General features: G+C 41.3%; 1 protein-coding gene across 2 annotated transcripts; it reads right to left on the bottom strand.

The window, feature by feature from the left end:
- On the bottom strand, positions 1–25401 carry EXOG (exo/endonuclease G). 2 transcript variants are annotated; one of them, XR_012763600.1, is made up of 8 exons: positions 25259–25401; positions 23877–24026; positions 20316–20455; positions 18495–18571; positions 15381–15495; positions 3495–3647; positions 1385–1602; positions 1–1288 (listed from the first exon to the last, which is right to left on the bottom strand). XR_012763600.1 is itself a non-coding variant. In XM_075417493.1 (6 exons), exons 1-6 carry the CDS (start codon positions 25395–25397, stop codon positions 3186–3188), a joined length of 1083 nt encoding a protein of 360 aa, XP_075273608.1. In that variant the 5' UTR covers positions 25398–25401; the 3' UTR covers positions 2607–3185. The 2 variants fall into 2 exon arrangements, 1 of the variants encoding a protein (XP_075273608.1); XM_075417493.1 differs by lacking the exons at positions 1–1288; positions 1385–1602 and having other exon boundaries at positions 2607–3647.

Raw genomic sequence — 25401 nt, 5'->3', positions numbered from 1 at the left:
TGAAAATTGTCTTTGGAGCAGATACACAACTTGGGTGGTCAGTCTAAAAGCACTTTCAAACATTATTGTCAAAACCCTTATCTAGCAAAAATCACTAGCTTCATTCTGCACTGCTGTCAATACAATGCCCGGAACAACAATTCATTTTAAACGTGTATCTTAGTATCACAAGCAGAAAGACAGTTATTACAGGCCATAGACATTTGATTCACATCCCCCATCGTTTTTGGCTGCCGAGGCTGACACTGCAGAAACAGCCTGCCCTCAAAAGGCCAAACGCCGAAACTGCACCGAGCAGAGCCAGGGTCCGCAGCCCAAAGACCCTGAGCACGGCGGCAGCTCTCCCCCTGCGCTCCCATCTGCCTCCTACTCCTCCTCCTACCATCACTTACTCCCTGATTCGAGACTAGGGATAACAATCAAAAGCAGTCATGGGAATATCAGAAAATTACTGTATCAGGCTGTGCACAGCCTAGCTGTCAACTTCCCTCGCGATTCAGTTATTCAGCTTTAAAAACAAGCACACTGAAACCACGGAGGAACGGACTGCTCCATTTCCAGGACTCCTGCTGCTCAGCGGCATCACAGAGGTTCGTATTGTCACTACAGACGCAGGCAGGGAACTATTAAGTGTGCAAAACGAGTGACAGATGGGCACGAGCAGAGTTCTCATGAAGGATCTCCAACTACTTGAAGCACGCCCAAACAAGTGTGTAAAGCCTCACTCCCTTGCTATTAATTGTCTTATATTTCCTATTGCAAAGAAAGCACTGTTTTTTTGCTATATGCCGAACTCCCGTTACTTCAGATGAGGAAACCAGCAGAAGACAAGCAGGTGAGTGTACTCTTCATCACAGACCAGCACTGGAAGTGGCTTCACCGTTCACCACCTGCTGCCACCCTCAAAGGGGAACTGGAGAACACCAACCATGCTCAAACAGAGCTGAAAATTCTATAGCAAGTCTAGTCTATACGGTAAGCCAAAAGCCATGAAAATCACGGTAACTGGCGCTTGCAGGAATTGAAGGTGCGAGAAGGTACTGAGTTACAGAGCAGCTGGTCTCCATAGCAGGCCTCCACAAGAGCCACACTCCGTCCTTCCACTGTCGTCGAAATGGCAAGCGGTCAGCAGAAAGCGACGATACCTGGAGTTCCTCACATACAGCCGGTGCTGTCCCAGCGCAGCGTTTTCTCTACGGATGGACACGTATCTGCAGCACTGAGATCTGTTTCAGATGCCCGTAGAAGGTGTGTGTGAGCACTGCAGGAGAGATCTCTAACCTCCCAGCTGAAAGGAGCAAGAGCAAAACAAAGGTGGAAAGCTGAATTAAAAAATATAGATAAATAACAGGGCAAAGAGAAAGACAATGCAAAGAGCAGGTACCTTTTCTTAACGGCAACACCATCACAGTGCCAAAAGACTGCCTGGACTCCTGTGAAGCACACGCGAGACCATCAAAAGGCACGTGAAGCATCTGGCACTTCTTTACTCCAGGCAACAAACGTTGACATCTCCCACGTTCTGCACAGGGAGAGGCAGCTTGTTGCTTTGCGATTTACTGGTTTTGTCACATTCGATAGGATCAACAACCAAAATTCTGGCTAAAATTGAAAGCAAACATTTTGTCAGGATTTCACCCAATTTCTCTCCAGTTTATGTGGGCAGTAAGCTTTTATGATGTCCTTGGCTAGTCACAGTTCTCTGGTTTAAATATTTGGATTTTGTAAGTATGTCCCTGGCAAACACAAAAGTGTCACGAGAGCCATAACCACTTTATAAAGTGATCTACTTTTGGATACGGCAACTGAACTGAGTTGAAGGAAACTACATAGTTTTTAGTACACCCAGTTGATGATTCACAACACCCAAATAACGCTCCTGATTCATCCTTTATGAAAACAGCTCAACTGAGCCGCCACTACATGACCCTTCTCAGAAACTATTAACTCTTACATTAAAACTACTGAAGGTGTTTTTATGGCACAACTTCAAGTTCATATAGATTCTTACTGCTAAAAAAAAAAAAAAAAATCGAAATATTTCTAGTTTTTACTCTTTCATTCCAGATGAAAAATCTCAGAGAAAATTCCCACTAATTTATGTCTGCAATTCAAGATACATACATAAATATGTCTGAAATTCAAGATGTATACACAAACAGATGAAACCAATGAAAAAAAAAATCATTAAATCTCCCAAGCGGATGCAAATCCGAGCAATTCAATCGCTCAATTGCTGCTGAAACAGAACTGGAAATGCATTTTTAGTCAATCTTCTGCTTTCACGTAGAAGTGTTGTTGTGAAGTTCATAGACCAAAGACTGATGCTGGCAAAAAAGCCAGCGAGTGACTACCACAAACAAAAAGAAAGAAGTGCTCACCTCCCAAATCAAACAATATGCAAGAAAACACATTTAGCCAAACCTTGTGGTGAAAGCGAAATCTTAAGCTTACACTAATTTATGAAGACCCAGTCTACACTGGTGGCAACTTGTGCAAACTCTGCTTCTATTGTGGTTTTTTTTTTAAATTGCAGAATTACATATGAATGAAAGAAGCTCGCTGCAAATGACAACAGTTGATAGCTACTGGCATGCTGAAGTATCCAAAGCACACAAGGTCAGGAGAGGTAAGGGACAATCTGGTTTGGTTACCACAACTGAGTAAAGACTGTAAGGGATTCAGATTATGTCTTGCAGGTCTCTATAAAAGAGTGCTGAATAAAATATTTCTAAATTAATTCAATTTTGAAAAAATCCCAGAAAGTACCATTGTTTCTACAGCTTCATACTGAAAGACCTTTGCAGGCAGAATTTAAACATGTTCCAGTTATACTCCCAAGGTGTCTACTGTCTATTTTTATAATATTCCTAGAAGGGATTCCATACAAACACCAAGTCTGACGTCTCGCTTGGAAAATAGCACAAAGCCTTTTCTGGAGGTCCAGTAATCTAGTCATGCCAGAAAGGGGTCATTTTCATCTCCCGCACCTAACTACTGCAGCAAACCATGCGTGTGCATCATGTTACACGAGAATGAACGTTATTCCAAACCCATCGGCTTCCAAATGTTTCTTTATTGTTTTCACGATTCCAAAAAGCATAATTCATAGAGCCCATCTTTTGTGCTTGCCTTCAGCTCCTCTTTCAAAGTACAAAAGCCCAAACATCTTCCTGAACAAGTACTCAGCCAGCTTTCCCCTCTCTAGCTACTACTTGTTTTTCCTGCAGTAGTTCTTCTTCCTTCTTCCTGTGAAGCTTTAGAAGATACTCATCAGGCTCAATTCCTGCCTCCCTTAACTCCGACATGGCTTTCTCCAACCGGTGCAACGTATGGGCACTCTGCACTTTTCGAGCAGTGATGTACAAAGTGAATTCCTGGAAGCCCATCAGTTTACAGGTATCCACCTCACAGATATTTTTAATAGCTTTGGTTTTGTCCACCTGGGGGAAAAAAACTAAACCTGACATTTTTTCCAGATCTTCGACATTTACTTGGAACTCGGTCAGCTGGTGGCTGAAGCCTATGGGATCGTTTGGCACCACAAAAGCCCCCAGTACCAAGGGCTCTGAGGACGTTCTGCTCCGTCTGGCAAGGATCACCTTGTATAGGTGGGATGGCACAGCTACATCATCCTTTCCGATTACCTGCCAAAAGGAAAGTTACGTTACAGATACAGATCTTATCAATTGAGGAGGTGGGAGGGGAAAGATGTGAGACTAACCCTACGACCCCTGAAAATGAGTCACAGCACGTTAAGTATACATCAAAATCATGCGCAATGTTACCAGACTTAAAAGCTGAGGCAGAAAGCACCATTTCATTGCAGCTCCTTATAGAGCTGGCCAGGAATGAGCTAGTTATTTGACACCTGAATCTCCCTCTCGAACAGGAAAAGCGAGGCAAAGAACACTTTATTGCAGGGTTAGTCAGCCACTGGTGGTAGGAGACCTTCCCAGAAGGTTCTCTGCCTTTCTCCTGTAACATCACCAACTTTACATTATACTGTTAAGAACAACGATGCAGACAAAAGGTCAAAAGATTAGTCAGTAATTGCCTAAATATTTGTAAAGATCTGCAACAAGGAGCTCTGGTAGAAGAAAGAACTCAACTTCAATCTCCCAAGCAGATGCAACTTCAGTTATGGTTGAAACTGGAACCAAATCTGAAAAATGTTTGGAAACAAGGAGTCAGCCAAGACCCCAGCTCCCTAATTCTGATGCAGATCTGTGAGTGTAGCTTACCTGAAGGGATGGCAGAGCTCCTTTCTCATACTGCATCACACTGTTAATGCTTGGAAAGCTGTTTCAGTAACAGGGGCTCTATACCAAGTTCCTGACCTGACAGTACCAAATCATGTTTTTTAATATGCATTTCAAATCAACTCTAACTTACCTTCCATCAGTTATTTTTGGTATCTCTATTACCCATGCACAGGCTGTATTTAAAAGCTATGTTACCTAAGAAAGCGTTTTTTTGAGGGAACTTGGATACAAAGTAGTACATTAAGTGACTCAGTATCTTGGAAGAGAAGTCTATCCAAAGAAAATGCACCTATTTCTTCCATAAACTCACTATGATTTAACTTTAGAGCCTGTACGTGTTGATTTTCCTGCTGTGTCACTCCGACCAGGATCCAGGAATTTAACTGAAGCACCAGGAGGGGAGGATCAGGACTATGAATTCACATGAAATCTGTTAAAAGCTCACACATATGCATACAGTAGACACCCCACTCTGTGTCAGGAATAAGTCCAAGGGAATATACCTACTGATGATAAACGTAATCTCTCCAGTATTCAAAAAGTGATGCTCATGCATGCACTGGATTAAGCTTTGTTTTCTTTCAATACTGCTGAACCGAAGCTGCCATGCCAACAACAGGCTCAAACATGGAAAATCTGAGTGTTGCATAACCCTTCTGTGTAACTACCCTTCTAAAATCTGTACCTTTATTCCAACAGCAACAGAAGAAAAAGCTACAGATGCCCTACAAAAACTACAAAGGCATCTTGGTTTACACATAAAATCCAGTAATTTTGTACTATGTCCAGTATTTGCAATACTTGCAAAAGCAAAGACTGCTTGTTTTGATTTTTTGACAGCTTTTGTTAGAGTTAAAATACAATTTCAGAGAAAGCAGGTATTTATTTCACTGCCACAACCGATCACATTAATTGAAAGCGTTTTACAAACTAGCCCAGTGTATCAGTTCAGACATGCTTTGTCCATTGACATATTCAGTACAACTCAATCACAAAAGAAACACTTCCTATGTGTGCTTTATTCTGAGAGCATTCAGCACTTCTGCAAAAGAAAATATGTTTTTAAAACTCAACTTTGCCTGTGGCTACTGAACCAAGGTTCATGTCAATCTATTCTAATCACAGAATCACAGAATGGTAGGGATTGGAAGGGACCAGTAATTTCTGTTACGAATTCTTCCAGCGCTCGAAGTGTGTCTTCTACCTCTGTTTCCAGTTTTTTAGCTGAATGGTCTTTAAGTCTTACTGGTTAGACCAAAACCAGAGAAAGTACCTTCAGGAAAAAGGGAAATAGGAAGTTCTTTCCTGTTTTGCACAATAACATAGCAGTAACATTACTACTGTCCCTGGAAAACGTGCTCTTAGATTTCTTTACTCTCTTACAGAGTAGTTTCCTCCCCTTCCCTAAACTAGGCTATTTAATGGCTTTGCTGTAATTTAAACTTTTTTTGCTGTTATTTTTTATTTTTTCTACAAAACTGATCTCACATATGCCACCAACCTTCTCCTAAATAACGCTCTGCCTAGACATCTAACAGTCACTGAAAGCGGTAAGCAATAAATAAATGCCTTATGCCAAATCTGCTTTCCCTTTCAATGATGACAGATGTGTTGATAGGGAAATTAGAGCTCCTGAGTGTCACAGCACTTTGCATTTAGCATTCAGTGTGGGTGAAACCAGAGTTACAGCTCCTCAGGATCAACGGCCTAAATAATCAAAACTGACTGACGCACATTTAAAATATACTAAGAACTATGCAGCAACACACTGCTATATCTGGTGGTTTAAAACTGAATTCCAAAACGAATAGTGTTGGGAGTTTAACCTATTTGAGACAGGGACTCAAACTGGGGAGTACATGCAACATATTGAGGGTCAGAGGGAGGGAGCCAAGAAGCATGAAAAGCCCTGAGGGGGAGACGAGGGGGTTCACATCTCCATATTCACCCAAGTGCAGGCAGTGACGGACACTGCTGAAGGCAGGAGGCTTGAGTTCCTTTAGTGGTGCCCAGTGACAGGACAAGGGGCAAGGGGCACAAATTGAAGCATAGGAAGTTCCGTCTGAACATGAGGAAGAGCTTCTTCCCTCTGAGGGTGACAGAGCACTGGAACAGGCTGCCCAGGGAGGTTGTGGAGTCTCCTTCTCTGGAGATATTCAAGATCCGCCTGGACAAGGTCCTCTGCAGCCTGCTCTGGGTGACCCTGCTTCGGCAGGGGGGTTGGACTAGATGACCCACAGAGGTCCCTTCCAACCCTACTGTTCTGTGATTCTGTGATTCCTTTCCCTCCTGGAGCAGAGAGCTGGCAGAGCCTGCACTGCAGTCCCCTCCTGCACACCCCCAGGGCAGGGCAGAAGAGAAGAGGAGGCTGCTGTGCACAGCTGCACTGCACCCTGCAGCTACTGGAGCCTCCAGAGAAAAGGCAGTAGTGAGACTGAACCCTGCTCCCCAGATTCTCCCTGGGCCAACAATCTCCTGACCTGCAGCATTCCCGTGCAGTCTGACCTGCACTGCCTTTTGCAGGGCTCCTCACATACTTTTTCCCACTGTAAATACATGCATACGTACTAGGTCCTCCTTAGCTCAGCTCCGTCCTCTTCTCAACACCTGCACCCCCACACACACACCAGCATCCTTGGTCTGTTGTACAGAAGACTAGAGGAAGGGTGAACACGCAGATGGAGCTGCTATAAGTATCTCCAATTAGGGGGTACATGGCATATGTAAAACAAATAGGTGAATGCATGTTGAGTGAGCGAGCAGAGGGAACAGGGGATTGAGTCTGACGACCGAGTGGGTGGATAGAAAGGCTGGGGAATGAATAGAGTTGCACACAGAACAGATAGGTATGAAATGGAAATGCTGAATGCCTGAAGTGGGTGTTAAGGGAAAACAGACCCGGTGCTTATGTAATATTATGCAAATATATATATTCTATGCAAAATAATGCACATTTATGCATACCATATGCACCTATGAAGGAGAGAAGGAAAGAAGGGAAGAGACAACTAGTTCAGAATAAAGGAAGGGTTGGCCTTTTTAGAAATGTAGTTCTGAATACAACTCAACTCTATACAGGCAATGGCTCTACATGTAATTTATGTATGACTTCCATTCCACAAAAGCTCTCTTTTAAGGATTTCAGTAAAATTTAAGTAGCGCACAGGCTTTATACTAGTCCTCTGAACAGCAGTAAACTACTTCTGTAGTTACTTCACTGACTTCTAATACTGTTAAAGTACTTAAAACAAATGTCAGCCTGCCAAATGGCGAGAGTCCACAAGTGTCCTTTCCTTACACAAAACAGGGCATACAAGTTCCACCCTCAGCTCATTCTGCTGGAGGAGAATGCCATCAAAGGAGGGTGCCTGATTTCTCTGACAGAGTGAATATGCATGACAAAGAATACGTATGTTTCTTTCGACAGTTTAATGCTGAAGTGAACCATGCACAGGATGCATCACCAATAATTTATGCAGCCAGTGTGACCCAATGATTTCTGTTAAAAAAGGAAATGCAGTTCTGGAGCACGCCATAATATTTCCATCGTTATGCTCTGTAATATACCACAATTTGCTTTTTTACAAAAGTAGATCCAGAAGGTGCAGATGAATGTTTCCGCGGAGTTGCCTACCCCCTCCCAGCTCAACAGTCAGGGAAAGAAGTGTGATTCTGTAGAAGTGAAGTTTGCAACAGAAGCAGTCAGTAGGAAAAACAAACTCAACAATTCATTTCCTATTGCCACCTAGAGGATTCTCCTACCTAACTACAGCAGTCTGAATCACTAGTCTGATCTGCACCATCCCATTTATCTCAATGCATGCCTAACAGAGACAGATAGCATATGCTTCTATTGTAACAGAACAGAAAATGGGTTAAGATTATCCAGGCACAGATGCTGACTTTGATTTGTGCTAGTCTGTCCACAGGCAGCAGATGATCTTTCAGCAGTCAATGCCTGAAACAGCTATCTGTCCCAGATGGAAAAGAGCAAATTTTTAATACTATCTGCAATGCAAAAAAAAAAAATCCCCTGTGCTAATACAAGCAAGAAAATACAGCAGTGGCCTGCTGAAAATCACTGCCATCCCACATGTTTTCACACCATGTTGGTAACAGGCCACAAAGTAAATTCTTGTATCATCCTTTGAAAATTTCCATTTCGCTATTCCTATAAAATTTTGCTTAATCTTTCAAATTTTCAACAGCCTCGCAACAGAAAAAAAAAACCCCACTCAAGTTAAAAGCCTTCTTTCTACAGCATTAAAAATATTCCTCTCCCATCACTATTTGGGAAACCAATATGAAATTTCAGATACTATTTCTCTTTGCAGTCTGTATCAGTTCAGCAAAAATGTTCCCTGCCCTAACTTTGTAGAGCTGCTTATTCCTTTCACTTTTGCTTTGCTCTTGTTTTCTTTGGTGATCTGGTGCTGGCTGAAGCCCTACAACTGAATTGGTGTTGTCTAATAAAGCAACATCATGATAATGTCATTTTCAGCATAGTGTTTACTGGTTTTTATTATTATTGACATTCCAGAAGTGTGTACAAATTTGTTACGCTCCTCAATACCCAGGACAGCTATCATGAGGACAGGCCATTAAAATGCATGCAATTCCTGACATTTAGAGATGTTTACATATTGCTAAAACAACAAACGTGTTGGTAAGCAGTTATACAAACTTAAAGAGCTCACAGGGACAGATAAAGATAAGGGCAGAAGCAACATGTTTTCTTAAAACAGAGAGAACTCAGTAAGCTTTGATAATTTGATCTCACAGCTAAGTCACTGAACAGGGTATTTGTTCTAAGCTTGGCTTTCCTCATGATTTTGGCCAAATCATTAAACTGTTCTTGGCTGTAGTTTTTAAAATTAGAGGAAGGACAAATTTACTAATATTTGTGGAGAGCTTAAGTACCACAATAAATAATGAAGACATTTGCTGATGGCATCTAGGGCAAATTCAAGCATATGGCATTAACTATTGTCACCTTCATGGTGGTAGCCAGACAAATACGGGGCAAAGCAGTCCCTGAAAGTGACAGTGTGGGGTTTATGAGAAAGAAAACTCCATTCTTAGATAAACAGAAGAAAAGGAATATACAAGGTGCAATGGCAGAACACCTGAGAGATTATACTAGAAGAAAATAGAAGTGTCACTCTTATTAGAAATTTTAAAACCTACACAAATGTTATCATATTACCATATGTTACAGCTCCCCAGAGTGGCATGAAAAATTATCTTCTTCTGAAAGGGTAGGAATAATTTTTAAAAGAAAGGACTCATAAATCTAAAAGTAGTATTTTGCCACCTAGTGACTAGAAAATGAAAACCAACCATGAAGAGAATTAGCAGAAGGGACTGGCCTTTCATCAGCAAGAGCCAGTTCTGGATTGGCAATTACCTGAGATTCTCTTAAAACCTGGTAAACAGAAATCACATTCAATCATGACTTAACTGCCAGCACACACTGAAGAGTCCTTGCATCAGTGGGTACCATCTCCAAATACATTAAAATGACAGCTCCAGAAATTGCCTCTACACTCTAGCAACCGTTTCTTCCCCCTCTTTCTCTGTATAATAACCAGAGTTTAGAACGAAGTCATACTGCAAATGCAAACTGACTGAAAATAAGCATACACACAATTCTCTGTGTAACAATACTTCCAGCTACATCTGGCAATAACAAAATTAAGACTTCTATCACATTTCTTGATGGACAGAACTCTAGGACATCACTCCTGTCACCCAAAATAAGACAGTAGCTTTCTCTGTATAGGCATTTGTTTTGTTTTAGCTGTAATTTGAGGCATGATACTGACTAAGTCCACCAGATGTTTTACTGCAGATAATATCATTCCTGCTGATATGACCCCAGGTTTGACAATCCAGAGCTTTATTATAATTTGATACTAAATTCTGTATAGAAACAGACTTCCTGGCAGTATAAAAAATTCCCTTTGCTATCAGCATAATTTTATTTACTTGATCATTGTGACAGCACTAACTGCCTTCACTCTAGCTCCTTCCGGATTTGTGTTAGGCAGTACTGATTCTGTTGACAGTGTTTTTTCCCCAATACTCGAGAGAGCTCTGTCAGATGGCATTGAGAAGAACTGTGGAGTGTGAAGGCAGACAATACAGAAAATAGAAAATACTACAGATAAAAAATCGTAGTAACAATCTGCAACAACACTGCACAGCCAAGCACTCCAAAATGCAAATGTATGTACTTCAGGAAAATTTCATTTGTTATGGCTGATCTGATTACAACCGCCAAACCATTTGGTGAGGTAAAAGAAAGGAAAGGAGGAAAGAAAGGAGACAGTAACACCCCCACCACCACCACCCCACCCCCCCCCCCCCCCCCCCCCCCCGAGCTGTGCCTAAATACTTAGCTCTGGCATTAAAATACAGACATTCCAACCTGCCTCCCCCTTTGTTTTTTATAAAGAGAGTCTGTATACGCATTATGATACTGTAGTTACATGATGACAGACTACTTCCACAGAAACCATTTAGGTTACTTAACACTGAATCCACTACAGTCCCTATCACCACTCTTCTTTTTATTAAAAGAACCTTCAGGCTGGGTACAGTGCTAAATAAAAGCAACCCCATAAATCTATACTGCACCTTTGGTGTCTCTTCTCTTCCAATCTTATAACAGTGTCTATTATTTTCATTTGTACATCATGTCTAAATTTAGGGCTGACAGAGCCCTAGTCATTTACACCAGCTGATCTAAGATCTAGCCCTTCGAACATAAATTTTATGGGCCACGTATAATGGGCTTAGAGCCATTAGTTGCCTGTGTAGTGTTGAGCCTATTTGGAGCAGCCAACAAATAGTAATAGTCCCTGGGTTTATTTCCTCCTTTAACAAGTACTCCTCCCCCTACAGTATCTTGGCTAGGAGAAAACCTCTACTAGTTCTGAAAGTTGACTGGGGAAAACCATAAAGCACCATCTTCTATTTGAGAGGTCCAATTTGTTTCCCAGGGACTTCTTTACCACTGAACTAGATGACAAGTAAGTATATCTTCTGGTACAGTTATTGTGCATCTCTGGCCCAGCCTAGTCATTCACTTTTGAAAATTAAATAGCAGACATGATTCCAGTATGAACCTTGTATATCACTAAAAAGTACAGAAAAATGTCTTCTTCAAACAACAAATTAAATGTTATCTAAACTGTACTTTTGCTCATCAACCACAGCCAATTCTTCTTAAATTAGTATTTACTACAATGGCATTGGGAATAAGAAGGGTGGAGTATTGAGTATAATGCAGTAGAATTCTTGCAAAATTTGTAATTCGAACTTCAAATCTGCTGACAGAGGAAAATCAGAAAAGTGACAGTCACTGGAGAACAGCAATGTATAAAACAAGACAATGTCATTTTGATTTGATCTGGACAAAGATGAAAAACCTGCATCTGCCTCTCCAATGACACAGAACAGATTTTTCCTGCTGGCATTCTCTTTTACATGTATTCTCAAAATATGTTTTTCAGATACCAAGCACAGTCATCAATCTATTCTGCAATAAAAGCCTCCACTGGAGACAGATGAAATGACAGAACACATCTGAGGATACAGCAAGTTCAGCCAATAGATAGAACAACGCTGGCATCTAAAGAGTTCAAGGTTAATTCCCTTTCTGGAATTAAACAGCAAATGGTACCAGACTCCAAGCAGGAACTGGGAACAATGCCATGACCGATGCTCTGTTTTTCCTCTATAGTGATCTATAAATAAACTTTTTGAATATCTGATGAGAAAAACACCAGCCTGTAAAGCCATGGACACATATTTCACCACTCCTTTAGTCAAAAAAAAGGAAACCAAGATTGAAGAGAAGATCTGAAATAAATCAGTGCAGACCCATTCACAGTAGTACTTCTGGATTTTCTTTTATCCACAGTTACAGTCTCTGAGAAGAAAAACATTGGAAAGGAGCTCAGCCTTAACAGTCACATTGCCAGATTATAGGTTGTGAGTTTCAGCACTATTGTATATACTACAGCACTTTTCCTTTAACAGCACATACAAAGAAAAAGGACACCTTCCCACATCAGCTTCATAAGCCCAAACAATGAGGACTAAAAGCCTTTCATTTCTAAGACCCTTGTTTGAACCTCGCAGAATTCACTCCAAAAGACAGCTAAGAGGTACCTTCCCTTCTCACTCAGGTGCCAGCTCTTAGTGTTCTTGGTTTAGGGGCAGAACTTCAGACTACAAAAATCAACGGTGATGACTGCAATTGTATCCGAGGTATCTGTTTGAAAAGAACTTCTCTCCAGTGCTTTGACAGATTGTGTTCCCTCTTTAAAGTATATGTGTTGATGTAAGAAGAGAAAAAAAAAAACCCAACAACACACCTTGCTACTCCGAAGTCTTTCTCCCCAAAGGACAACTTCAATGGCAAACACAAGAACTTATGCCATAAAGAGATTTCAAAACAACAAAACAATTCTCAGCCTATACTGATTTACACTTAGGAGCATACCCGAAGAGGACTCAAATAAAATAATTTAATATTTAAAACAACACAGGCCCCCATCAACATTTTTATTTTTCCCACCTGTACACAGCATTATTAGTACCTAAATAGAGCTTAACCTAAGTAAAGGATTTATGAGTGTGGCCAAATGGTGAAATAAAAACATGAATACCATCATTCCACCTTTTCTATCTCACACTGAACTTCACTTCACAGTTTATATTAAGACCAAAACTGATAAAATGTTCATAAAAGACCAGAGTTGTCATCAAACTCAAAGATGAAGATGACATCTTGGCAACAGACAAAACTAGAACAATATGATAATCAAAGCAGCACAGACATTTTATGCCACTATTCTTCCATCACTGTATCCTGCTATCAAGTTACTTTGAATAAAAGCAGTAAGATGCAGTGCCTGCTCTTATTTCTACCCATGGAAGACTAAAACTTACATTTCAAAACCAAAATGGAGCGCCAAAATTATTTTTCAGAAAATGTAATCTTTCTCTTTTAACTAAACACTTTCTCTAGAGAAAAACTACAAATAGATGACCAAGACTGAAGTGAAGTAGTTGATAGATGCAGTTCACAGATAATTGAACTGCTTCCTGGAAAATAATTTCCAGTTATAAAATGTTCAAGTCAGCTCAGGATTTTTAATTCTTTGCTGTGTAAGATGAATATGTATTTTTGGGGATAAAAAATAAATGCAGTATCCTGACAGCTACAAGGAGGCAAATTCCAGCAAGCAATGTGCAAGCCTAGAGAAGACTTACGGTACCATTCTGCATGACAATAAGTCAAATGCTCAGCTCCAGACTGTTGATGTTTCCCTCTTGCTCCCAGCTATGTGCTTTTGGACATATCTCGTGCTGTCAACAGTAAGCGCTGGACTCCTGTGTCCTTCTCTACCTTTCTATAGCAGTAGAAAACACACCCACCAAGCAAATAAAAGAGTCCAGCATGGATGGTTTTCTATTACATTGGGTCATTAAGTATCTTGTGGAAGGATCTGACAGTCATCAGCACTCGCAGACAAGGGAAAAGACTGGAATGTGTAATAGGCGATAGCCAAGTCAGCACCCGCCCTTTGGGTGGCAAGGAACCATTGCCAGTCTAAAACTGGCTCTGCCACTAACTTGTCATGTGGCATTGGTCATATCCCCTAACCACGACTTCATGTCCACTTAAAAATAAGCACAGTTGTCACCTTCCTCACAAAGATGTAGTGAGAGCTGAAGTCTGCAACTGCCACTGAACATTAAAAAGATATAATACTAAAAGATTAAAAGATTAATAAAAGATTATTATTACTGCATTTCCAAATGCATAACATATGACTGTCTTGGAAAAAAACCCACCCAACAAACCCAAAACCAAAGCTGTGATTTCGTCACAGTCAAGGTTATAGATATGTGTGGGTGGGGACATAAGAGACAGTTTTTAAAGTAAAAAGTCAACAGGAAAAATTACTTTCTATCATGACTGAGTTCCAAGTCCAATCAAATAGAAATCAGCCCTGTGTTTGTAACGGAGAAATAGTGCGTAAATCTTACCACTAAACAAGCCAGTGTTGAAAGCTGAACATCTCTCTCTTTTGTGCCTCTGTGAAACAGGGGAATGCTTAGAGCAAGCTCATTCATTACTCCTCAGAAAATTAGTTGGACAGCTGAACCACTCACGAGCTGAGGCTGCAGTTGATCCAAGCACTTATTTTCAAGGAAAAGTGTTTTTTCAAGAGGTGTAAAATACAGCATTTATTAGTTGCATTATGCTAGCTTTCATCTAGCAGGGGCAGAAGGTAATACTCCCTCCCTGGAACACCTTACTACACTCAGATCCTACAGATGTCTAAACATGTGCTTACAAAGAGTAAGTCAGGATAAGCAATAATAAATTCACTCTCAACAGCCTTTCCTTCCTGTCTGTCTATCAGTGACGGTTTCTAGAGACTGTGAAAGACCAATCCTAAATCTTCAGAGTATTTTAAGCAGGTAATAAAAACGGGGGACCAAATGAAGAAGGGGGGTACCAGTACCACAGAGCAGTGATTACAATGCATTCACCTAAAACCTACTGAACTTGAACGAAGTCTTTTAACTGACTTTAGTATACTCAGAATCTCAATTGCAAGTCCTCATTTAAGTGATGCATATGGGATATCAGCAAACAACTGCTTTTGAAATTAATGGAGCACAGGCATTACAATACTCTAAACAGTTTTGAGAAACCTACACTACCTTTGTATCACACTGTTTCTAAAACATATCAATAAATGACTGAATAGATGCATACACATCAGCAAAACTCACTAACTCTCTGCTTAGATACCGTGATGTATTCAAGAACTCAGAAAACAGTTTTACTGTAGACTGTGTCAGACATTTAGTAGATGTCTCTTCCTAAATAAAACAAAATTATTTTACAATTATACTTTTTCATGTGTAGGCAACATATAACATCTCTATAGAACTTGTCCCAACTAGTACTGGACATTTCACACATGTTGCATGTACTAGGATGTTTATTTTATCAAGCTACAATATCAGCTGTAAATAAATAAAGCCTAACCACTGCACTGTTAACCCAGTAACATATATACATACCTGATAAGTAACACTCTTCTTTCCATCATCATTTGTTTGAGGCAAGGTCAGAGGTCCAGAAACTACCCAAACATCCTCAAATCTCTCAGTCAATTCCCGACAATACATTTCCATTCTGGAACACATTTGTCAGATAGGGTAAAGTCAGCTAGAAAAATTTCACGTAATAATCTTTGAAATATACTGTGAAGGGCAAGAGGAACTACTGACAGTTTGGGAGCATTTATCCAAACTCAGGTGACTCAGTTGCAAGCCAAAGAAGGTAAAATGCAGGCCCAAGTCATACTTCCCAGTTGTCCCTGGTTCACTTCTTTACAGACAGTCATGTGTTATCGCACACATTTGAAAATGGTTTCAGTAGCCTTACCACCTGTCCTGAAAATCTCAACTCTCTACTTACTCCCACACTTGACACTACAGAGATACTGTTGATGGCCATTTGAGATTAGCAAGACACTGTTTTCAACAGCAGGTTACACTGTTCTTACTTCAAAAGGTTCTACCATATTACTGGATTTGTACATTCCTCCCCAAGGAATCAATGTCCTGCAACAGACAGCTCTTTCCGTAGCTCAAAGTACTTAGCAAAGTTTCAACGTGCCATTCCCACTAAGTCTGCTTTTTTTTTGATATAAAACTGTTTAAAAATAAAAGTAGTGACTCCAGAAATAGCAACATTATTTTTGCTTTTTAAACTAATTGATTCAGCTTACAGCATAAAATATTTCTCCAAATAAGAAGGTTTCTGGATCATGCTTATTTTACATAAACCAAAAGATTGTAGCCCATCTTTGACCCAACACCTCAAGTGTTATAGAAATCACATACAGTGAGCACCCACGGGTCCTTTACGAAAGACAGAGTTGCACCTCACTCAAATGGCCAAACGGACCAGAACGTGAAACAGATGAACCCAGCTAATCTAGCTGCCGCTGGAAGGGGGAGGTTTCACCTCCTTCTCTGTCTCATCCCTGTTCCTCATACCTCTCCCTTGGGCTGCATTTAGCACTCTTCATCTGTCAATATCCCTGAACAAAACCAGCCTTTATTTTTTGTGCTGGGTTAGTGAGTTAAATCAGCTCATACGAATCAGAATTAGCAGGAATGAGCCCCTTCTTCTTTGGTAATAGCGAGCTGCCATGTGACACGCCAAAGCATTGATCACAAACTAATTTTTTTCCTGCTGTCGTCAGCTTTGCTTCCAAGCAGCTCAGCTCCTCAGGCTGCCTCACGGCATGGCCACACAAACACCACCCGGCACAAGGAAAAAATGGTAATAAATGCAGCTAGGGAGCAAACTGCTTTTGGTGGCAGCAAGGACAGAGATCAGATTACAGTGGCCACAAAATCGCATTCAAAACAAGACAGAAAACAACAGTTAAACATCGGGAAAGAAAGAAGCATGCATGTTGGTGGGAAGAGAATGATCAATAAATGCTCAAGTGCAGTTAGACCACACCACTGAACCAATCTAACAGCTTACTATCTAACAGCTTGCTGAAAGATGCGGTCTTGCTCTCCCCTTTCCTACTGCTCCCCTTGTCTGCCCTAGCTGAACAGTCCTACTCCATCTTCCGTGTTGGCTCTGGCACTCATCTCACCAGTCGATGCAAATATCTAATCAGGCAGAAACATAACCAAGCAGAACAAAACGAGAATCAGTTTGACTGGGTTAGCAAATGGAATCGACTTGCCGCAGTCAGGCTACTACCAGAGCTGGAACTGGGAAAGCAGCAAAAAAACATGGCTGGAGGGCGAACACCACTTTAAAAAACAACAGACTGTTGAACTGACTAAGCTGTATTGTCTACCTGCACCTCAGAAGACAATTCAAGGCGCGAGCAATTTAAAAAAGAGAAAGGAAGTGAGTACTGAAGCCAGGAAGGGATACAATACACACAAAACATGGTATCCTTAAAACTACTTATCATTAAACAAGCGACTGACAAAGCAAGCGGCACAAATACCTTGTTGGTGTATTTAAACCGTGGGGATAGGGTGCTGGGGTTAGGAGAAAGTGATAATAGCTGCTTAAATTGTGGGGCTGATATCGCCAGGGGAAATTTTCAAACACTCCCTGTGACTTCCTGATTAGGCAGAGATTCTGCTCAAGGGAAATAAAGAGGGATTCCAACCTTGAATTGGTACAAATGCCTAGTTTTGGTATAAGAACATTTTATGCACAAATACTTGAGGTATTAAAACGATACCAAAAAAACCCTCTTAAAAATTTTATAACATTTTATTTGTCTATAAAACAGTATAACCTTACTGAATGCCTCATATGATTTTACACGCACTCTTGTAAAACTGGAAGGCAGTGTGTGGTTCAACGATGATGCATTTTTTTATAGCCTTTTAATACAATACTGTACATAATTTTGCTAACCTTTCCTTGAGCGAACCTTGTGAAATTCATCATTTTCCCCTTCTGCTTCTGAGTCTTAACATTCTGTAAGTCCTATGCACAAAGCACTGGATGAACGCTACTTTTACTAGCGTTTTCCTCTCCTTGGAGGAAGGAAAGAATAAAAATCCTACGTGAAGAAAGTTTATCAACCACTCACTTCACCTCAAAGCTGATCCAGCTGGCATTCACAAGTGACAGAGAACATTCCTGACTGCTACTCGAAGAAATGTCTAAGACTTGAAGTAGTCGTGACTCAGCGGGGAGCACTCAGTTCTCCAATTCAAAGTGAACCAATGTCCACAGACAGAGACATGAATACTCTCGCACTGGAAGTGTCTTTTTGAGGAAGAGATGTTAAAGAAAGATCTAAACACTTGCCTTGCTTCTAGTAAATTTTCCTTACAGACAGAGCTGTTAAGCATGACACCTTTACCCACACCACCCAGAAAAATTAATTCTATCTATTCTAAATAAATGTCCTGTACAGTTTGATTGAATAAGGAACTACAGTAGTCGTTGCACTGTTCTAGCACTGTGAGGACTGAACTGCCTTTCATTTCAGAGAAAGTTGCTACAATCTCTACAGATAGCCTAGACAGTGCTCCAGAACACTTTGGTGTGAAGCAGCTTTATAAATATAGCATTTTTCATTTATGCCACTGCCTGATATTTTTCACTTAGTTTACTTACAAGTAATTTCTCACCTGTTCCAAAATCCAGCATTATTTTCGTAATTCTGAGGCACGATGTTAGACAGGTAAAACGTTTCAGCCATAGCCCTCTGCATACAGAAAAAAATAGCGTCATTTCACTGAAACATTTAGGAGCTGAAATCACATTTCAGAAGTTTTTGGATCAGAATCCATTTCTAGTGTAGTCTTAACATTATCAACATAAAAGGTCAAATAAAAACTAAGTCAGAACATCTACAAAATTATTTTGGATTAAGAGGTGCATAACTGAGGTGCAAACTTTGCAAAATGTATCTACCTTTTTTTTTTCTTTTGACAGAAACATAGCACAAGAATGTCCAGTTCTAGAGACACATGAATTACTGTTACCCAGTGTCAGCTCTCTAATGTCTTTGGAAACAAGTAGCTACTCTTCTTTTTGAATAGGAAGAATGCTTCCATCCAGGTTTTTCATTTACTTGAATGCCTAATGGCTAGCTTTTTCTTCCCCTGACAAGAAAAGGTTTTATTAAAAATATTCATCAGTATTTTACAAATATACAACATGCAGGCGATGAAGTGATTTATGAGACCATAACAGTCAAACATCTATGTATCTGCTTAATTTTATCTTTAAAAAGTGTCACAAACCTCTCTGAACTGAAGCCCACGTATCTCCAGATGCAAAGGACCTGGTGCTGAAAAACTACACATACTCAGGTCACTATAGGAGAAAAAATTTTCAAGACCTTAACCTAGAATCTTCATAGGTATTGTACTTGTCAATATTTTTCACATACTACTACTTCAAAGTGAAGGGGCTGACAGAACTCTTTAGGATAATGAGCAAACACTACCAGCACTAATTAAACTGTGAAATTAAATTTTTATAATCCTGTATTTGAAAGATTGCATCATCTCACTGCATTTCAAGCCAGGTCCAGATCTCTCTGCACAGGTAACTCACCTGTAAAAACTCCCCAGATATCACAAACAAATAACCACAAAGACACTTCCAGTAGAAATAAAACGACTGGTTCTTTCACCCACCACATGCCACTGCACTGTCACTCTGCCCCACTGCATACTATTCCGCCTGGCAGAAATACAAATTCAAACTGCTTCCTAATTGACAAATTGCTGCATTAGGCACATTTCACAAGAGGATCCAATAAATCCAAGGCTGCTTTGTTAGTCAGCCAAGGCATTAGGGCATGCTTTTCTTACAGTTCAAACAAATGGCCGGTGAAGACATTTTATAGACTGAAAGAATTATGGCAAAAGAAGGTTCTAATTTACCTCATACACATTGCCAGAAAGGAAAAAGCCTTTTAAATCATCCAGGCAATCCCCTTGTCAATACAGAACAGTACTTAACAGCATCTTTACTTTGCCCAGTTAGCCTTAAACATCTCAGCACCTGTTGGCCAGAATGAAGTCATCGCTCCCTGCCTCCCTTTAAATGAGCTTCAGAAGACATTCCGAGGTTTGTTTGGTGAAGGTTATCATCTGCATTTTACAGACAGACAATGTGACATACAAGAGGTTGAGAAGAATGCTTAACACTATACTGTACAAAATACACTCACACCATCTCTGCCAAACAAGCTAAGCTAGATGTGATTTAACGAAGAGAGGTATGTCACCAGAGGATGCACCTGATTTAGACGCCTGAAGCAGACTGTGAGAGCATCCTATGGTGCTCAGTCAGGAATAGACCTTGTAACTCCAAGTCCAGGTCTGTGCATCAATAATGAGACCACGTTCCATCTCAAAACAAACTGCAAAAGGAACATTACACATTACTTGATGGCTAAGAAACACAAATTAAAAAGAAAGGAAAAAAAAACCTACTGTTGAAAATTTGTTATCTCCCGCTGGTGCCATGTGTCCTCGTGACCACCCGCTCCCAAGGTAGTCTTCATTGACAGCGCTAAACATTAGAGGGATGTTAGGATCTGGTCTGAATTTACAGTGCCTTCGGTCTGCATTGCCTGAGGAAAAACACACTAAATTGTTAGGTTATCATTAAACCATCACAGCAACAAGACAAAAAGAACCGGTTCTGTCACATCTTGCCAAATGATCCATGCTTAAGGATTCGACGCATTAATCTATATTGGGTATTTTTCTCCTCAACCATAAAAAAGAGTAATTCTGCCTAATTATCTGTGCTCTGGTCCTAAATTCTTCCACACTATACACTAGAAATTCTAACACTCTTACTATTTTATAGAGAAAAAACAAAAGCAAAATATTTTAGCCTTATCACAAATGCAGACTAATATTAAAGGCAAGCTTGCTAAAGATAAAAACAAGTATAGATTTGCTTTTTAGGACAATGAAGATATACAGATCTTCACCAGCTGCAATTCCATTTTTATGTTTCATCCACTGCAAGTATTTCATCTTTTTCCCAGTCTAGCCTGGAAGCAGAATGGGTGTATCTTACACTTAGTAAGATAATAAACCCATTCAAGAGAAAGTCTTGAGTCATTTGCTTTTCATGGGCACAGAAATAAGCGTAGAGCTTTCCTGTTCCTTTCCAAGATTCCCCTTCTGTCTTTCCAGACATATGGGAATTGTGCACAAAAATGCCTAGACCTAAGTCTTCTGGCAGACAAAAACACTCCGGGGAGAGGGTTGTCGTGGGAACTAACTTAACTGTCGCAGGGATGGCAGCCCACTCTAAGCTACTATCTTTGCTAGGTAGCCTGTGACTTCTTCCCAGGTTTGCTGGCCATACACCTGTATTTGTGTCCTTGCACTGCTTCCTTGGAAAAACAATGGCCAGAAGAGACTTGCACAAATTATTCTGGCACTGACAATCTCCAGTAAGACACCATCTTTATTAGAGAACGGGCTGGGACCTACGGACGTCCACAGTTAAGGAAGGTGCTCCAGAGAAGCAGCAGAGGCATATGCAAGGGCTGACTCAGCTGTGCCTGGGCAATGGTTCCACACAGGCAGCGGCACAGTGTGCAGCTGGAAAATAATGGTCTTAGAGCACCATCACTGTTGTCCACCGTTTTTTTTCTCCTCAAATGACAATATAATTCAAAGTATCTACAGCATACTCATTTTTTTCTTTATAAAATTCAGGGTGTGATCTTTGGCATAATTTCACAGATGCAATATACAAGACCATTACGAACTCTCTTCTCCTGTAAGGGCCTGGACACACCAGAGAGAATTTTCCTCAAACGTAGCACTTTATAAAAAACTTCCTGTCGCAATATGTGAGGGGCAATTTTCAATACGGATCACTTCTCATTGTTAAAATTATTCTTTCTTCTATAGCTGACAGTGCATACACACACAAACTGCATGCGCTCTGGCTTTTTCGTCACATCAATATTATCACTGAGCGCACATGCACCCTATGCTTCCTTGTACTCTGTGCTGAGAGCAAAGCATGGTACACGCTCTCCCCCTGGCAGCTCTCTGAAGAACCCAAAAATACACAAGGATCACAAGGAAGATGGGCAGGAGTGGAAAATGAGCATGCATACAGAAAATGCAACTCTTGGAAACCAGGGCTTGTAAGCAATTTCCTGACCATCTGTGCATCTGTCCATGGAGGTGATGTCAAAACAGAGAGGTGGTCAGAGCATCTTTATGCAGTGCAGGTAGAAGGAAGGAGCTTCAGTCTTCTTTTCTTTTTTTTGGTAAAGCGTGTGACATGATACTTGAATGTAGGACTGATGCTTAGGAAGCAACACTGACAAGTTTATCAGCGTGCAAAACAGAATTCTTATTTTTTAATTATCATATCTATTCTCATTCTAAGACTAAGTGTAATTTATCAAATAAACTTGAAAAATGGAAAATATATCCTCGGTTATTCTCTGCTTTGATAAAAATGGATAATTTCTTCTGTAATTAGATTTGTATCTCTCATTTACATGTATAGCTAATTTTTTTCCATCATGTTTTTTAAACAGTTAAGTTCTGTGTTATCAATAAAATGTATTTTTTTGTATCACATCATTTCAAAACTCCGGTACATGAAAAGTTTTTGTGACCATCCCCGAACAACACAGTTCCACCTCAAATCTCAATCAGAGTAGCTATCAGACACAAATCAGAGTCAAATGTCTCAAGATGCTTAATTTCAACTTGCACGCTAGTTGTATCTGATCATTTGGAAAACATTTTAACAACTCGGCTGTTAAGGCCCACTTGAAAGTAAGCCTGGAATTACTGCTTTCTTCTCAGCAGAAGTGGAATCAACGATGCTACTTAGGGGTTGGCTATAAATATTTTCAGTATCACGCTTTTAATTTTGAAAGGTAATTTGAAGACAGTGACTAAGATATATTTAGAGGACTACTGCGTTCATAAAACACCTTACAATTATACAGTCACCTCCATTACTAATAATTTGCCTTATAAAAACTGAACTAACGCTATAAACGTAATTTACAATGACTGCGTACCACTCGTATTTCATTCACCACTGACAGCAAAAAAAATCACTGAGCCTCTGTCTTGCATAAAGAACAGGGAAGAGACTATTAATTGATGCACAGCAGAAAATACAACAGAACTGCACAAAAACAAATAAAGGCTGCAGTGAGCAGGTATGCTTTATCTACCTTTGAACAATTACAACTGCTGATGCCCTTTGCTCCATTTTTTTCTCACAGATGGACACTCATCTTTTCTTCCAGTTCTGAGCAAATCTCTTTAACATCTGTAGATGTAACAGTCTGGCCACAAAGGGTGCTGACTCCACAAGCATTTACACATATGGGGTAGTAGCTCAGCTGACATAAATTGGCCCAGAGAACTAACTACAGAAGCTAAGGAAGCAAGAGCAATTTCATATGCCTGAGCAGTAACACTGAACTTTGCAGGTCTGATTCAGGTAAGAAAAGTTTAATTTTCAGTTTTCCATCTTCTCTCCATGCATGTTTAAAAGAGGTAAGTTAAGATTCCCTCCTGCAACGTGACTTAAGAGTGTTTACACTGCCGCATCTGTATTGATCAGGTGCTTACAGGCTGTTTCATAAATTCCTAACAGAAAATTCTCACAGAGGGTAGCTCTAATTCTTCTTCATTCCCCCCTTACAAATTCAGCCCTTGGGCCAAGTGTGTCTTGCAGGCTTCAGAATGTTGTATGTTCACTACCAGACTGGTCCCAACAAGAGAAAGAACACTGAAGAGGCCTGCCAACCGGCAGTGACAGACCTCTTTTAAATCACTGGCAACATCAGCCTTAACACTGTCATGAAGCTGACAGCCGCCCAGAGGCCTGCTGCCTCCAGTTGGATTGTGTATGGGTGGAAAAACCCACACCCAGAGATCACCATAGGATTTTTCTCCCTGCCTGCTCATGGGTCCACCTTCTGTGAACTGCAAAGCTCATTCTGGGCGCCATAAACATAAGAAAACAAATATATATCTACATACCCAATGTCTTCTGTTTGGAAATATGTTCAATCACCCATCTAGGCACCCGTTTTGCCTGGTCATAAGACAGTGCATGATTTGTGTAACATCTGGTCTCTGTTCCAGCTTCAGGGAATCCATATTTTTCCAGCAGAGACTCTTCTACTGGTTCTAAGGAGAAAAATAAACAGAAAGCCATTGAAAGATGAAATGTGATCAGAAACAAGACAGTAAGAAAAGCATCTCAGTGGATGTAAACATACTGTATAGGGAACTACTTGAGGTTACTGCCACAATAAAGACCTAAACAAACATTGAGAGTTATCCAGTGAAACTCCCTTCTACCAAAAAAGTTTGTGCTTTTCATCGTGCCCTCACATGACGATCTCAGCTCTAGGACTAACTCATCCACTCTAATGACTACACACACACCCCTACCCAGCAACCGTTCTAGGATGCCTTTACAAGAAAAGCTATGAGATATTTAGCGACAAACCAGGCAACAAGGTCTTATGGACACAGGAGATCAACACATACATTTCGCCCCTCAGAGCTGAAAATCAAACTCCTCCTCACAAAGTGAGATGTATGAGTTGAGCACAAGCGCAAGTCCTGCCCTCACCTGGAATGCTTACGCTCAGCTGAATGAATGAAAGCTTCATATTATTTTTTTTTTTGCAAGCAGCATTCTCCTCTCACGGAGGAATATTTACATCTGTCTTACTGACTTCCTCGTCCTCCAGCCAGCTGTTCGACAGCAACTCACGTTTTCAGAGCCCCTCTTCCTGTCCTTTCCAAAGCCTGGATACTGTTAAAGCCTTCAGGCTGCAGAGAAAACCATTCATTCCCACCAGGCCCCGGTGCCCCCAGCAGCCCCCTGCCCAGCCCCACAGCGACAGGGAACAGCCACCGCTCGGGCCGGCCTCGTCTCCCCTGGGCAGCGCAGGGGAAGCAATAGCTGAAATTTAGTTATGGCCTGACGCGAGCTGTGTATTTAAAAGTAAACATAGATACGTGCGTGTGTGTGTATATACCACGCAGATGCTTCCAGATCACGCAGGGCAACTGCTCTCCGCTCCCCGCTGCGACACGGGACATCTGCAGCCACGGCGGCAGCCGCGCGAAACCACTTTTCCTCGCGTGTCACCAACATTTTCGTGCCACCAACAGCCCAGCATCCCCAAACGACCTCCTCCTCCTCCTCCTCCTTCCTCCCCTCTGCCCGGCGCAGGTGCTCGGGGAGCTCCCCGCCCTCCCGGCCCCTTCGGGCACCCCAGCAAGGAGGCGGCGGGGAGGAGGCTGCCCTGAGGGGAGGGAGCCGGGGGTGGGGGGGGGTTCTGGGGGGATCGGGGTCCCGCTGAGGCGCCGCTGCTCCCGGCCTCCCCTCTGCCCGCGGCTCTTACCCTCTCGCCCGGGGAGCGGCTCCGGCTGGCTCTGGCTGCGGAGGAGCCGCCACGCAGCCCAGCAGGAGGCGGCGGCGCCCGCCGCGGCCCCGCAAACGAAGCCGCCCAGAAAGCGGCGGTGCCGGGGGATGGCGGCCATGGCG

The sequence above is a fragment of the Opisthocomus hoazin genome, chromosome 4 (assembly GCF_030867145.1).
Source record: "Opisthocomus hoazin isolate bOpiHoa1 chromosome 4, bOpiHoa1.hap1, whole genome shotgun sequence".
NCBI lineage: Eukaryota > Metazoa > Chordata > Aves > Opisthocomiformes > Opisthocomidae > Opisthocomus > Opisthocomus hoazin.
The sequence above is the reverse complement of the archived record's forward strand: the minus strand, read 5'-3'. Positions and strand labels throughout refer to the sequence as shown.

What these genes read in the sequence shown, in the direction of transcription:
- EXOG (XM_075417493.1), bottom strand. Translation starts at nt 25,397, where the DNA reads ATGGCCGCCATCCCCCGGCACCGCCGCTTTCTGGGCGGCTTCGTTTGC. An exon ending in TTCCAAACAGAAGACATTGG is followed by an intron (nt 20,456 to 23,876) that starts GTATGTAGATAT and finishes GTTTTTCCTCAG; the next exon opens with GCAATGCAGACCGAAGGCAC. An exon ending in AATGCTGGATTTTGGAACAG is followed by an intron (nt 15,496 to 18,494) that starts GTGAGAAATTAC and finishes AATGTGTTCCAG; the next exon opens with AATGGAAATGTATTGTCGGG.